This window comes from Pongo pygmaeus, chromosome 18 (genome assembly GCF_028885625.2).
Source record: "Pongo pygmaeus isolate AG05252 chromosome 18, NHGRI_mPonPyg2-v2.0_pri, whole genome shotgun sequence".
NCBI classification, from domain to species: Eukaryota; Metazoa; Chordata; class Mammalia; order Primates; family Hominidae; genus Pongo; species Pongo pygmaeus.
This window is the reverse complement of record NC_072391.2, coordinates 65,486,919-65,500,514: the sequence shown is the minus strand read 5'-3', so window position 1 is coordinate 65,500,514 and position 13,596 is coordinate 65,486,919. Positions and strand designations below refer to the sequence as shown.

The following is a 13,596-nucleotide window of genomic DNA, read 5'->3' as shown; positions in this document are numbered from 1 at the left end:
AGAGAAAGGCATCAGTTATTCCAGACTGGTCTGAGCCTCACACATAAATGTGGTATGTTTAGGCCAGGTGCAGTGACTCAGACCTGTAATCCCAGCACTTTGGAAGACTGAGGCAAGACGAATGCTTGACCCCAGGAGTTCAAAACCAAACTGGGCAATATAGCGAGACTCTGTTTCTACTTAAAAAAAAAAAAAAAAAGTACCTTGATTGTGCTCGGTATCTACTGGCTCGTTTCTTTTACAATTTTGTTTTGTCTTTTAAAAGTTTTGTTGGCCGGGCACAGTGGCTCACGCCTCTAATCCCAGCACTCTGGGAGGCCGATGTAGGTGGATCACTTGAGGTCAGGAGTTCAAGACCAGCCTGGACAACATGGTAAAACCTCGTCTCTACTAAAATACAAAAAATTAGCCAGGCATGGTAGTGCGTGCCTGTAGGCACTCGGGAGGCTGAGGCAGGAGAATCACCTGAACCCAGAAGGCAGAGGCTGCAGTGAGCCAATATCGCACCACTGCACTCCAGCTGGTGTAACAGAGTGAGACTCTGTCTCAAAAAAACAAAAACAAAAACAAACAAAAAAAGTTGTTGTTGTATAAGAATGTATCAATAAATACTACCAAAAACATTCTACAGATTCAATGCAATCTCTGTCAAAATACCAAGGACATTCTTCACAGAAATAGAAAAAACAATCTTAAAATTTAAATTGAACCACCAAAGACCCCAAAGAGCCAAAGCTTAACTGAACAAAAAGAACAAAACTGGAGGCATTACACTACTTGACTTCAAAATATATTACAAAATGACAGGAACAAGAACAGCACAGTATTGATATAAAAACAGACACACAGACCCATGTGACAGAATAGAGAACACAGAAATAAATTCCTGTATCTACAGCTAACTCATTTTCGACAAAGGTGCTAATAAGAACATACATTGGGGAAAGGATACCCTCTTCAATAAATATGCTGGGAACACTGGATATCCACACGCAGAAGAATGAAATTAGAAACCCATCTTTCATCATATACAAAAAAATCAACTCAAAATGGATTAAAGACTTAAATTTAAGATCCAAAACTATAAAACTACTAGAAGAAAACACAGGGGGAAAGCTCCATAACACTGATCTAAGCAAAGATTTTATGAGTAATGCTACAAAATCACAGCCAACAAAAACAGAGAAATAGAACTCTATCAACTAAATAGCTTCTGTACAGCAAAGGAAATAACAGAACGAGGAGACAACCCGTAGAATGGGAGAAAATATCTTCAAACTATTCATCTAACAAAGGACTAATACTAAGAATGTACAAGGTACTCAAACAACTCAACAGCCAAAGAACCCCAAATAATCCAAAAAGTGGGCAAAGGATCTAAAATGACATTTCTCAAAAGGAGACATACAAATGGCAAACAGGTATATGAAAAAATGCTCAACTTCACTAATCATCAGGGAAATGCAAATCAAAACCACAATGAGATATAATATCACTCCGGTTAGCATGGCTATTTATCAAAATGCAAAAAAAAGGAAAATTCTGGCTGGGATAAGGAGAAAAGGGAATACTGGCACACTGTTATGGAAATGTGAGTGAGTACAGCCATTACAGAAAACAGTATGGAGTTACTCAAAAAATTAAAAACAGAACTACCATATGATCCAGCAATTCCACTACAGGGTATATATCCAAAAGAAATGAAATCAGTAGGTTAAAAAGATATTTGTGCTCCTATGTTTCTTTCAGCATTATTCATAACGGCCAAGATATGGAACCAAAATAAGTGTTCGTCAATGGATGAATGGATTTCTAAAATGTGGTATACATACACAATTGAATACTATCCCACCACAAGAAAAGAGAGAAATCAGCCAGGCCTGGCAGCTCACACCTATAATCCCAGTACTTTGGGAGGCCAAGGCAGGAGGATCACTTGAAGCCAGGAGTTTTGAGACCAGCCCAGGCAACAAATCAAGACTGTCTCCACAAAAACATTAAAAAATTAGCCAGATGCAGTGGCATGCATCTGCAGTCCCAGCTACTCGGGAGGCTGAGGCAGGAGAATGCCCTGAGCCTAGGAATTTGAGGCTGCAGTTAGGTATGATCATGCCACTGAACTCCAGCCTAGGCGACAGAGCAAGAGCCTAGCTCTTAAAAAAAAAAAAAAAAAAAAAAAAGGTGGGGAGTGGGGAGCAAGGTGGGAGGATCATTTGAGGCCAAGAGTTCAAGAACAGCCTGGGCAACATAACAAGAACTAAGATAAGCCAACATTTGCGTAATAATTAGAGTCACTTAAGTAAACAACAAAATAAGTGGGAAAGGAAATATATACATTTTTCTGGCATGAAGCAAGAAAGAATCTCAGATTGAAAGGGAGCATCAAAAGTACTGGGAAAGACTGATAAAGAACTATTAACATTCTCTGGTTAAGTCAACTATTTCATACTCTGGTTAAGTCAAATATTTCAGAGTATGTCTACGACACACTCTGGTTAAGTCAACTATTTCATGTATAATGAAATAATTCTTCAATCAGTAAGTTAGAAAACAAAAAGTCATTTACAAGAAAAAAATAAAAACTGCTGGTACCAGAAGTTGTAGTCTCCCCTTAAGGAGAGACTCAGCTGTTTTGTCTTTGTTTTTGAGAAGTGCCTTGCTCTGTCACCCAATCTGGAGTGCAGTGGTGTGATCATAGCTCACTGCAGCCTCAAATTCCTGGGCTCAAATGATCCTTCCACCTCAGCTTCTGAAAGAGCTGGGACTACAGGCGCATGCTACTTATTGTACTTGGCTATTTTTCAAATTTTTTGTAGAAACTGGGTTGGTCTCTGTTGCCCAGGCTGGAGTGCAGTGGCACAATCGTAGCTCACAGCAGCCTCAAACTCCCGGCTCCAGCAATCCTACTGCCTCAGCCTCTGGAGTAGCTGGGACTACAAGTGTGTGCCACAATGTCCAGCTAATGTTATTTATTTATTTGTTGCCCAGTCTCAAACTCCTGGCCTCAGGCAATCCTCTCACCTCAGCATCCCAGCCCACCATGTCACCTGGATTACAGGCATGTGCCACAGCACCAGTTCTGCTTTTGTTTTTTAAAGAGACATGTTGCCCAGGCTGGAGTGCAGTGGCTATTTACAGCCACAATCATCATACGCCACAGCCCTGAATTCCTGGCCTCAAGCGATCCTTAAGCCTCAGCCTCCCCAGTAGCTGGGACTACAAGCACACACCACTGTTCCTGGCTCAGTTTTTTTGTTTTTTTAATCTTTTAAAATTATGTTTTTTAACATTTTTTTTTCTTTTGACCACAGCACATGCATCGGTTTTTTCATTAAAGGAAAACTGTGGAAACAAACCATGTACCCTCCCAAAAGACTTGTTCATTTGTACACTTGTAAATAATTAGTTTATTGCTGTGAAAACTAAAAGATATAGAAAACTAAGCAATAAATCTGCTTACTTTATCAAAATGAAATAAATTCATTTAACAACAAAATATGACTCTTACGAACAAAATGACAAAATTCTTATGTTTTGTTTTCCTGGCGTTTCTTAATAACAAATCATTAAAAAAAACCATCTAAAATGTAAACCTTTATACGTAAAGAACTATAAAACATGATCAGATAATAATCATAAAGCACAGCTCATAAAAGAGATGACAGTTCGTAGATTTTGTTGAAAATCACTTCAGTGTAATTAGTTTTTCCACTACAGTATTCAATAAATACCATTAAGACAAGAGGGAAAAATATCTACACAGTTCTAAGAGATTATTATCTATAGCCATTTCTATATTTTAGTATATAAAGGCAACAAACACATTTTCAAACATGAAAGAACCCATGGAACATAGAATCCAAAGCCCTCCTTACATAAAAACAAAAAAAAACTTAACAATGAAATAAATAAAAAAAATAGTAGTAGTGAGCATTGAATCTAACTAGAAATAGAACTAAGGGGGAGAACTAATTGGGGGAGAAGTTAGGGAGGATGTAAATTTGAAAGGAAAAATAGCATAAGCAAGAAAATTCAGGAGGTAAAGAGTAGAAAAGGGGAAGGAAGTTTAAGAGAGACAATTACCTTACTTTTCAGAGTAGAAGTCAATCTATGCCATGTAAATCTGAAACAATAACTTCATCTCTCAATAATGTATTTAATCTCTTTTTTTGACCTTAGAAAGGTATTTTAGGAATTCCTTTTTTTTTTTTTTTTTGAGACAGGGTCTCATTCTGTTCCCCAGGCTGGAGTGCAGTGGCATGATCATGGCTCACTACAGCCTCAATCTCCCAGGTTCAATTGATCTTCCCATCTTAGCCTCTGGAATGGCTGGGACTATAGGCACACAACACCATGCCCAGTTAATTTTTGTATTTTTTTGTAGAGGCTGGGTCTCACTATATTGTCCAGGCTGGCTTCAAATTCCTGGGCTCAAGTGATCCACTTGCCTCAGCATCACAAAGTACTGGGATTACAGGTGTAATCTCTTTCCTTAAAAAATTCTTTCCTTAAAAAAATCCATTCATTTTTCTAGCTATCCATTCAGTCTCCCACTAAATATATACACAGAGAGTTATCTGGAATGTTAATCAAATGTTAACACTGCTTATTTCAGAGAGGGTTAGATTTTGGGTAATTTGTTGCTTTATTCTTCCTATTTTTCTGATTAAATTTTATTTATTTATTTATTTATTTATTTATTTATTTAGAGACAGAGTCTAGTTCTGTCACCCAGGCTGGAGTGCAGTGACACAATCTCGGCTCACTGCAACCTCTGCCCCCCAGGTTCAAGCAATTCTCCTGCCTCAGCCTGCCGCGGAGCTGGGATTACAGGCGCCCGCCACCACGCCCTGCTAATTTTTGTATTTTTAGTAGAGACGGGATTTCACTGTGTTGGCCAGGCTGGTCTCGAACTCCTGAGCTCGTGATCCACCTGCCTCGGCCTGTATTAAATTTTAAATGAGCATATATTTTATTCATAAATATAATACGGCCATTTTTTTGGTCAGAAAAACAGCTATTTGGCCACTGTGATCTTTCTCCAGAGTCTCCCCAGAAGGAAAGTCAGTCCAGAAAGAACATCTTTTAGCCTAGCAAATATAACTCAATGCAGAAGTGTAGTCACATCAACAAGCCCCCAAAACAACAGAGGCTCTCTAGTTTTGAGTTTATGCTCTTTGTACTCTCTAGTACCTAACTGAATAGACTTGTCTAATCATCACTAGGTGTATGGTATCTGCTAAACAAGTCCCAAAAGTCTCATACCTTCACAACAGGATGTCCCCCAGTAGATGCTTTTACTGCCCCTCGGCTACCTTCAGTTTCATAATGGGCTCGATGATGAGCTTTAGGCTGCACTTCTATTTTCAGTTCACATTGTCCAAAATGAGCTGGTAAAGGCCAGTCTAGCGGAGGTAATGAAGATGTGCTACAAACAAAACACACAAAGATGCATGTCACCATGCTATTATTGCCAAGCAATGATTCAAATGGCTTCTTTGCCAGCACCAACATTTCTTCCTTTGATCTTTGAAACAATGTATTACAAAATAAAATTTCATTTAGTAAGTTATAATTCTGGTTATGGTGAGTGCTTAATAAATAATTATTTCACCTTTAGAATAAAATCTATTTTATTTCCCAAAGGTGGTACATGCTTAAAGATAAATAAATTTTAGAAAATAAAAATAAAGGCCAGGTGCGGTGGCTCACGCCTGTAATCCCAGCACTTTGGGAGGCCGAGGTGGGCAGATTACCTGAGGTCTGGAGTTCGAGACCAGCCTTGCCAGCAAGGTGAAACCCCATCTCTACTAAAATTAGCTGGGCACGGTGGAACTCGCCTGTAATCCCAGCTACTAGGGAAGCTAAGGCAAGAGAACTGCTTGAGCCCAGGAGACGGAGGCTGCAATGAGCCAAGCTTGCACCATTGCACTCCAGCCTGGCCAACAGAGCGAGACTCTGTCTCAAAAAATAATAATAATGATAATAAAATAAAATAAAATTTAAAAATCTATCTTATCTTCATTTTGGTTTCCCATATTTTTTTGAAAAAGACAAATTCTTATAATTTATAAAACTGTAAACTTTTCTCAACTGTGTGTATGAACTTAACAAAAATAACCAAAAAATAATAATTCGATTTTTTAAAACAAAGAGGCACATTTCTGTTTATGTGTATCTGTATCTCTCCACATATCCAAACATCTCTCTCTGTGTCAGAATGTCTATCTCCCTCCCTGGTACATATCTGTGGATGTCAACCTACTGAAGTTATCACTTCCCGCACTTCCTCCATATTGCTCCTTTCCCTACTTCCTTCCTACTGCGCCTTTCCCTGTCTCTCTGAAAAATTGCTTCCGTTCAGCAATATACTGCAATTTGAAGTAAAAATTTAATTTCGGTACATGCTTGGTTGGAAAACAGCCCGTCACTCTAGCATCTCTAAATGTTACTTTTTTTTATCAGTAAGACAATTTAAATTGCTTAAAGGCCCAAAGGATCATTTTGATATATTAATATTAAAACATGGATTATAAAAGAAAAACTTCATATGTCTACAGGTCAAGTACAATTTCTAAATTATTCATTGTTTCCTTCCATGTCCTCAGCCTAGCTTTAAGTCCTACTCTTGTGAATTCAAGGATATTAATTTTTATTAGTTTGAAAAAATCCAACTTCAACTCTCAGTTACTTCTGTATTTGTTTTGCAGCCTTAAGCAAACCACTAGAAAAATTAAGATGAATTTCAGAAGCAAAGGGATGGGTTCAAAGGTGTCTTCATTACCATAATTCTATTTTTCTAAAGATCAGGATTGAGAAATAAAGATTCACACAAATGAAAAAAGCATTGGCTGGGCGCAGTGGCTCACGCCTGTAATCCCAGCACTTTGGGAGGCCGAGGCGGGCAGATCACCTGGGGTCAGGAGTTCAAGACCAGCCTGGCCAACATGGTGAAACCCCATCTCTACTAAAAATACAAAAAAATTAGCCAGGCATGGTGGCAGGTGCCTGGAATCCCAGCTACTCGGGAGGCTGAGGCAGGAGAATCGCTTAACCTGGAAGGCAGAGATGGCAGTGAGCTGAGATCGCACCACTGCACTTGAGCCTGGGCGACAGTGAGATTCCATCTCAAAAAAAAAAAAGAGAAGGCCGGGCGCGGTGGCTCATGCCTGTAATCCCAGCACTTTGGGAGGCTGAGGTGGGAGGATCACGAGGTCAGGAGATGGAGACCATCCTGGCTAACACGGTGAAACCCCGTCTCTACTAAAAATATAAAAATTAGCCGGGCGTGGTGGAGGGCGCCTGTAGTCCCAGCTACTCAGGAGGCTGAGGCAGGAGAATGGTGGGTGAACCCAGGAGGCGGAGCTTGCAGTGAGTCGAGATCGTGCCACTGCACTCCATCCTGGGCGACAGAGCGAGACTCCATCTCTTAAAAAAAAAAAAAAAGAAAGAAAAAAGAAAAGAAAAACCCCTGGCTGAGCACAGTGGCTCCTGCCTGTAATCCTGGCACTTTGCAAACTGAGGCAGGAAGATCACTTGAGGCCAGGAGTGAGATCAGCCTAGGCAACAAAGCAAGACCCCGTCTCTACCAAAAAAAAAAAAAAAAAAAAAAAATTTTTTTTAAATAATTGAGTGTAGTGGTATACGCCTATAGTCCCAGCCACTCAGGAGCCTGAGGTATAAGGATTGCTTGAGCTTAGGAGGTCGAACCTGCAATGAGCTATGATTGCACCACTGCACTCCAGCCTGGGCAACAAGATGTTGTCTCAAAAAACAAAACAAAAATCCTAACAGGCACAACTCCATGTGGGAATTTAATACATAAAAGTTGTCTTTTCTAATCAATTATAGACTAGACTGATTCTGTAAATGTAATTAATAGGTTCTTTTTTTTTTTTTTTTTTTTTGTGGGGGGTGGTGCAGACAGGGTCTTGCTTTCACCCAGGCTGCAGTGCAGTGGCACGATCTCAGCTCACTGCAGCCTCCATCTCCCATCTCAGGCGATGCTCCCGCCTCAGCCTCCCTAGTACCTGGGACTACAGGTGTGTGCCACCACACCTGGCTAATTTTTGTATTTTTTGTAGACACACGGTTTTGCCATGTCACCCAGGCTGGTCTTGAACTCCGGGGCTCAAGGGCCTCCCAAAGTGTTGGGATTACATGCATGAGACACCACACCTGGCCCCCAAATAGTTTTCTTAGTAATTAAATTCATATTATAATCCAAGTTTTACAATAAACTTTTTTTTTTGGTAGAAACAGGATGGAGTACAATGGCATAATCATGTTTCACTACAGCCTTGAAGTTCTGGGCTCAAGCAATCCTTCCACCTCAGCCTCCCAAGCAGCTAGGTAGGACTACAGGCACATATCACTATGCCTGGTTAATTTTTTTTTTTTTTTTTTTGTAGAGACAGGATTTTGCTATGTTGCCCAGGCTAGTCTCAAACTCCTGGGCTCAAGCAATCCTCCTGCCTCAGCCTCCCAAGTGCTGGGAATACAAAGCATAAGCCTCCAAACCCAGCAAGGATTTTTAAATGTAATTTATTATTATCAACAATTCATTAGCTATATATTTTAAAATTATATTTAACCTATCTAAAAATACTTTTAAGATGCAAATGAAAATAAACATTAAGTTATTTGGCAGAATTTTTTTAAAAAATAGGAAGAGGAGAAATGGTCAAACCATTATATAACCATTATATACTGATAATGTAGTTATATGCCACCAATGACCCATAAACATGAAAAATGACCAGCAGCCATTTCCATCAACTCACCGAAATATAGGGGTGTGGCCAGGCTTTGGTTTGCTCCAGGTAAAGGGTGAAGGAACTGAAAGAAACTGATCACCACATGAATCTTTCTTTAAAGGATACTGAGATCCAAGGCCATCATCTATTGAAGTCTCCCGGGATGGTGATAAACTCCCTTGGTCATCTGAACACAGCTCTAATTTTCCTGGTAGTATGGCAGCTTGATCTTCAGAAGTTTTCCTTGTTTTGAGAGGGATGTCAGTCTCTACACAGTACTGAAATGGAAAAACTGCAGGGCCAAGGCCTGACCCACCATGGACAGAAGCATTGAGCCAGGTATCTTCTGTCACACTTCCCCTGGGGGAGTGACCAGGAGAAGGAACAGGTGAGTGATGGGGTGAAAGGGACCCAGCATAACAAACTTCAGCACTGGAGTGCCTCCGTTTCCCACAGGGGGATGTGGGCCTTGATGAGGGTCCTGAGGCTGGCCTGGGGCTCAGCCAATTCTCATCAGTGACACTGGATCTAGGAGAGTGGCAAGGAGATTGCCTGGGTGATAATGAGTGTCCAAGTCCATACTGTTGATGCCAAGTTTCTTCTCCAGGGCAGCCCCCTGGAGAGCCACCAGGAGAAGTCAGAGGGGATCCAAGGGTAAATCGGGCTGCAGCTTCATTCAACTCTGAGTCCACATCATCATAAATATGTGAAAGTGATTCACAAGAAGATGCATCAGAGAACCAGCTCCTAGAAGAGATGCTGCTGGCAGGACTAGGACTAAGAGAAGACTCCCGGTAGGATGGCTCAAGAGGAAGATAGAGATGATCTCTAGAAGGCCTTTCCAAAAATTCCCGTTCTGGGTCATTTATCTGTAGGTCATCTTCATGTGCATCTATTTCTTGATGACAGTTAGGAGAGATAGATGTAATTTGAATACTTGGGCACTCAAAGGGTTTGGGACCACCTAATGGGCTATATTTAGATTCAGGAATCTCACAAGTTCCTTCATAGTTTTTGTGACTTTGGAGCTGAAACGATGGTGACAGAACAGAAGAGTGAGACGGTAATCCATGATGTGGTAAGCAAAGTGGTGTGTTTAAAGTAGATGGAGGTGGATCTATATTAAAGATGTAAATGGATGCACAATCATCTGGCTCAAGATCTATGGGGAGGAAGGCAAAAAAAAAAACCCAACAAAACAAGAAATTAGAAAATTCAGATGTATAAATTACTAGATGAGAAAGTAAATAATAACCATCTTGAGAGAAAAAAGTGGGATATAAAATGTATGTCATTAGCTCCACTAAAGAGGTGGCATGTGTGTGTTTTTTCAATGCATCTGGTTATTTCCACAGATATGTGTGATTATTACATATACAATTACATATGTAATTTTTCCTTTTTATGTCCACATTTTCTAAAAAGATAATCAGGAAACATTATGCTCTGAAAAAGATTTTTTTTTTTTTTTTTTTTGAGACAGGGTCTCACTCTGTCACCTAGACTGGAGTGCAATGGTGTGATCATAGCTCACTGCAGCCTCAACCTCCCATCCTAGGCTCAAGTGATCCTTTCCTCAGCCTCTGGAGTAGCTGGGACACAGGTACATGCCACACTCCTGGTTACTTTTTATTGTCATTTTTGGTAGACACAGGGCCTTTCTTTGTTGCCAAGGCTGGGCTCAAGCTATCCTCCCACCCTAGCCTCCCAAAGTGCTGGGATTACAGGTATGAGGGAGCCTCTGTGCCCAGCTCAATAAATGTATTTAAAAAAAAAAAATCACATCCATAATTCTAAAAAATACTCATAGCATACAGGCAGCAATGAGCTCAGATCATGCCACTGTACTCCAGCCTGGGTGACACAGCAAGACTCCGTCTCGGAAAAAAAAAAAAGAAAAGAAATGAGATATTCCTAGGCTGCAAAGAACAGAGAATCCAACTCAACGTAGCTGAAAAAGGGGGAGGGGACACAGGCTGAATATCCCTTATCCAAAATGCTTGAGGCCAGAAGTGTTTGGGATTTTGGATTTTTTTTTTTTTGGCCCATTTACAAATACACAATGAGATAACTTGATATGGGACCCAAGTCTAAACATGAAATACACTTATGTTTCATATATACCTTATTTATGTAGCCTGAAAGGTAATTTTGGACAATATTTTTTAATAATTTGGTGAATGAAAAAAAGTCTGTGTTAAGAATTCTCCACTTGTGGTATCATGTCAGAGCTAAAAAGTATAGGATATTGGAACATTCCAGATTTTGAATATGACCTGTATATATTATCCAACATAACAATCTGCATTCTCAACCTGTATATATTATCCAACATAACAAGAAGTCAATGTAGGAGAGCTCCAAAAGTGGGTTTTTCTTTGTTTTTTTTTTTGTTTGTTTGTTTGTTTTTTTGAGATAGAGTCTTGCTCTGTCACCCACGCTGCAGTGCTGTGGCGCAATCTTGCCTCCTGGATTCAAGCAATTCTCCTGCCTCCTGTCTCAGCCTCCTGAGTAGCTGGGACTACAGGCACTCGCCACCATGCCTAGCTAATTTTTTTTTTTTTTTTCCTTGAGACGGAGTCTCACTCTGGCTGGAATGCAGTGGTGCGATCTTGGCTCACTGCAACCTCTGCCTCCCAAGTTCAGGTGATTCTCAAGCCTCAGCCTCCCAAGTAGCTGGAATTACAGGCGCCTGCCACGACACTCGGCTAATTTTTGTATTTTTAGTAGAGACAGGGTTTTGCCATGTTGTCCAGGCTGGTCTCAAACTCCTGACCTCAAGCGATCTACCCTCCTTTGCCTCCCAAAGTGCAGGGATTACAAGCGTGAGCCACCACACCCGGACTTTTTTTTTTTTTTTTTTGAGACTAGATCTCGCTTTGTGACCCAGGCTGGAGTGCAGTGGTGCACTCATAGCTCACTGTTGCCTCAAACTCCTGTGTCAAGCGATCCTCCCACCTCAACCTTTCAAGTAGCCAAGACCACAGGTGCATGCCACCCACTCCCAGCAAATTTTTTTTTTTTTTTTTTTGTAGAGACAGGGTCTCGTTTTGTTGCCCAGGCTAATCTTGAACTCCTGGGCTCAGGCAATCCAACTGCCCCAGCCTCCCAAAGTGCTGGGATTACAGTTCAACAATGTCCTTCAGAAATGTTTCTTTATTTCACTTTGCCATTTTTGGGGAGCTAACTTTGTGCTGTTCATTTTTCAACCACATATGCCTATTCTGTCTACACTGGAAACAACATGATTCAACTTATTCATTTAACAAAAAAATTTTTTTAGCAACTACTATGTAAGCAGGCATGTTCTGAATACTAAAAACACCATGGTAAACAAAACAAAGTCCTCTCCTCATGGAGCTTACATTCTAGTAAAATATGTCAGGTAGTGATATTTGCTGTAAGAGAAAATAAAACGGGAAAAAATATAGAGGAGGCAAAGATGTTAATTTAACAGGAAAGTCTGGAAAGCCTTCTCTAATATTTGAGGAAATAGCAGAAGAATATTAATGTAACTGAGCTATACAAAAATTTAGGGGCATAATGCAGGCAGAGGATAATAGTAAGTGCAAAGACCCGAGGCAGAGCATTGTTGAAGTGTACTGTATGAGAAACAACAAGGCCAGTGGGACTTGAACTGAGTAAGGAGGCAGAATAATGAGAGCTAGGGGTGGTCAGGGAGAGGCTAGTCAAGTAAGGTCTTGCGAGATGGGAAACCACTGGAGCATTCTAAACAGAAAAGTATCATCATTTCATATATATGATCTGATATAAATTTAGGAGGCTACTGTAATCATCCAGGTGAGAAAAGATGGAACACAGGACCTAAGTGGTAGTGAGCTGTAAAAGTAGAAGCAGCATTAAGAAGTCAGATTTTAGATTAAGGTAGTGCTGACAGAACTTGTTGACTGGATGTGAAAGAACAGTCAAGGGTGACACCAAGGTTTAAAGCCTTGAACTATTATTAAAAACACAGTATTGGACAGGCGCGGTGGCTCTCACCTGTAATCCCAGCACTTTGAGAGGCCGAGGCGGGCGGATCACGAAGTCAGGAGATCAAGACCATCCTGGCTAACACGGTGAAACCCCGTCTCTACTGAAAATACAAAAAATTAGCCGGGCGTGGTGGCAGGTGCCTATGGTCCCAGCTGCTCAGGAGGCTGAGGTGGGAGAATGGTGTGAACCCGGGAGGCAGAGCTTGCAGTGAGCCAAGATCATGCCATTGCACTCCAGCCTCAGCAACAGAGCGAGACTGTCTCAAAAAACAATAACAAAAGCAACACAGTATTTCTGAAATTTTCTGAATTTCTGAAAGAACAGCAATTACTGAAATAAAGAAAGTGAGACAGACTTGAGATAAGAAACCAAAACTTCTACTTTGTATGTATTAAATATGAGAGTCCACTAAGCTTTCCAAGTGGAAATGTCAAGTAGATATTCGTACATAAGAACACAAGCTAGCTATGTAAATGTGGGAGTCATTAATGTATACATGAAATTTAAAGCCATAAGACCAAAAGATCACTAAGAAATTAGTATAAATAGAGAAGAAAGTAGGCAACTGAGGCACAAGGAACTCCAAAGTTTAGGATTAGGGAGAAAAAGAAGAATGAGTTAAGAGGTTAGAAGAGACATCAGTGAAATGGAAGAATAACCAAAAGAATGCAGCATCCCAGAAGCCAAGTGAAGAAGGTGCTCATTCATTCACCAACTATTAATAATGTGATTAATATTTTATAGAAACTGTTCTAGATGGTAGGTACATAAAAAGTAAATAAGACACATATGGTCCCTGCCCTCATTAAGCAGTCTCAGTCTCAGGAGAGACTGACAAAAACAC

At 40.4% G+C, this 13,596-nt stretch overlaps 1 protein-coding gene across 6 annotated transcripts in view; it reads right to left on the bottom strand.

Annotated features, from left to right (window-relative positions):
* Positions 1–13,596, bottom strand: part of NFATC3 (nuclear factor of activated T cells 3) — a 146,533-nt gene that overhangs the window by 94,733 nt on the left and 38,204 nt on the right. For all 6 annotated transcript variants that reach the window (XM_054454036.2, XM_063654412.1, XM_054454038.2 and 3 more), the window contains exons 2-3: positions 8,784–9,918; positions 5,266–5,428 (exon numbers count right to left, since the gene is read on the bottom strand). In XM_054454036.2, the coding sequence (XP_054310011.2) occupies positions 5,266–5,428; positions 8,784–9,918 (1,298 nt within the window). The remainder of the gene's footprint in view (positions 1–5,265; positions 5,429–8,783; positions 9,919–13,596) is intronic.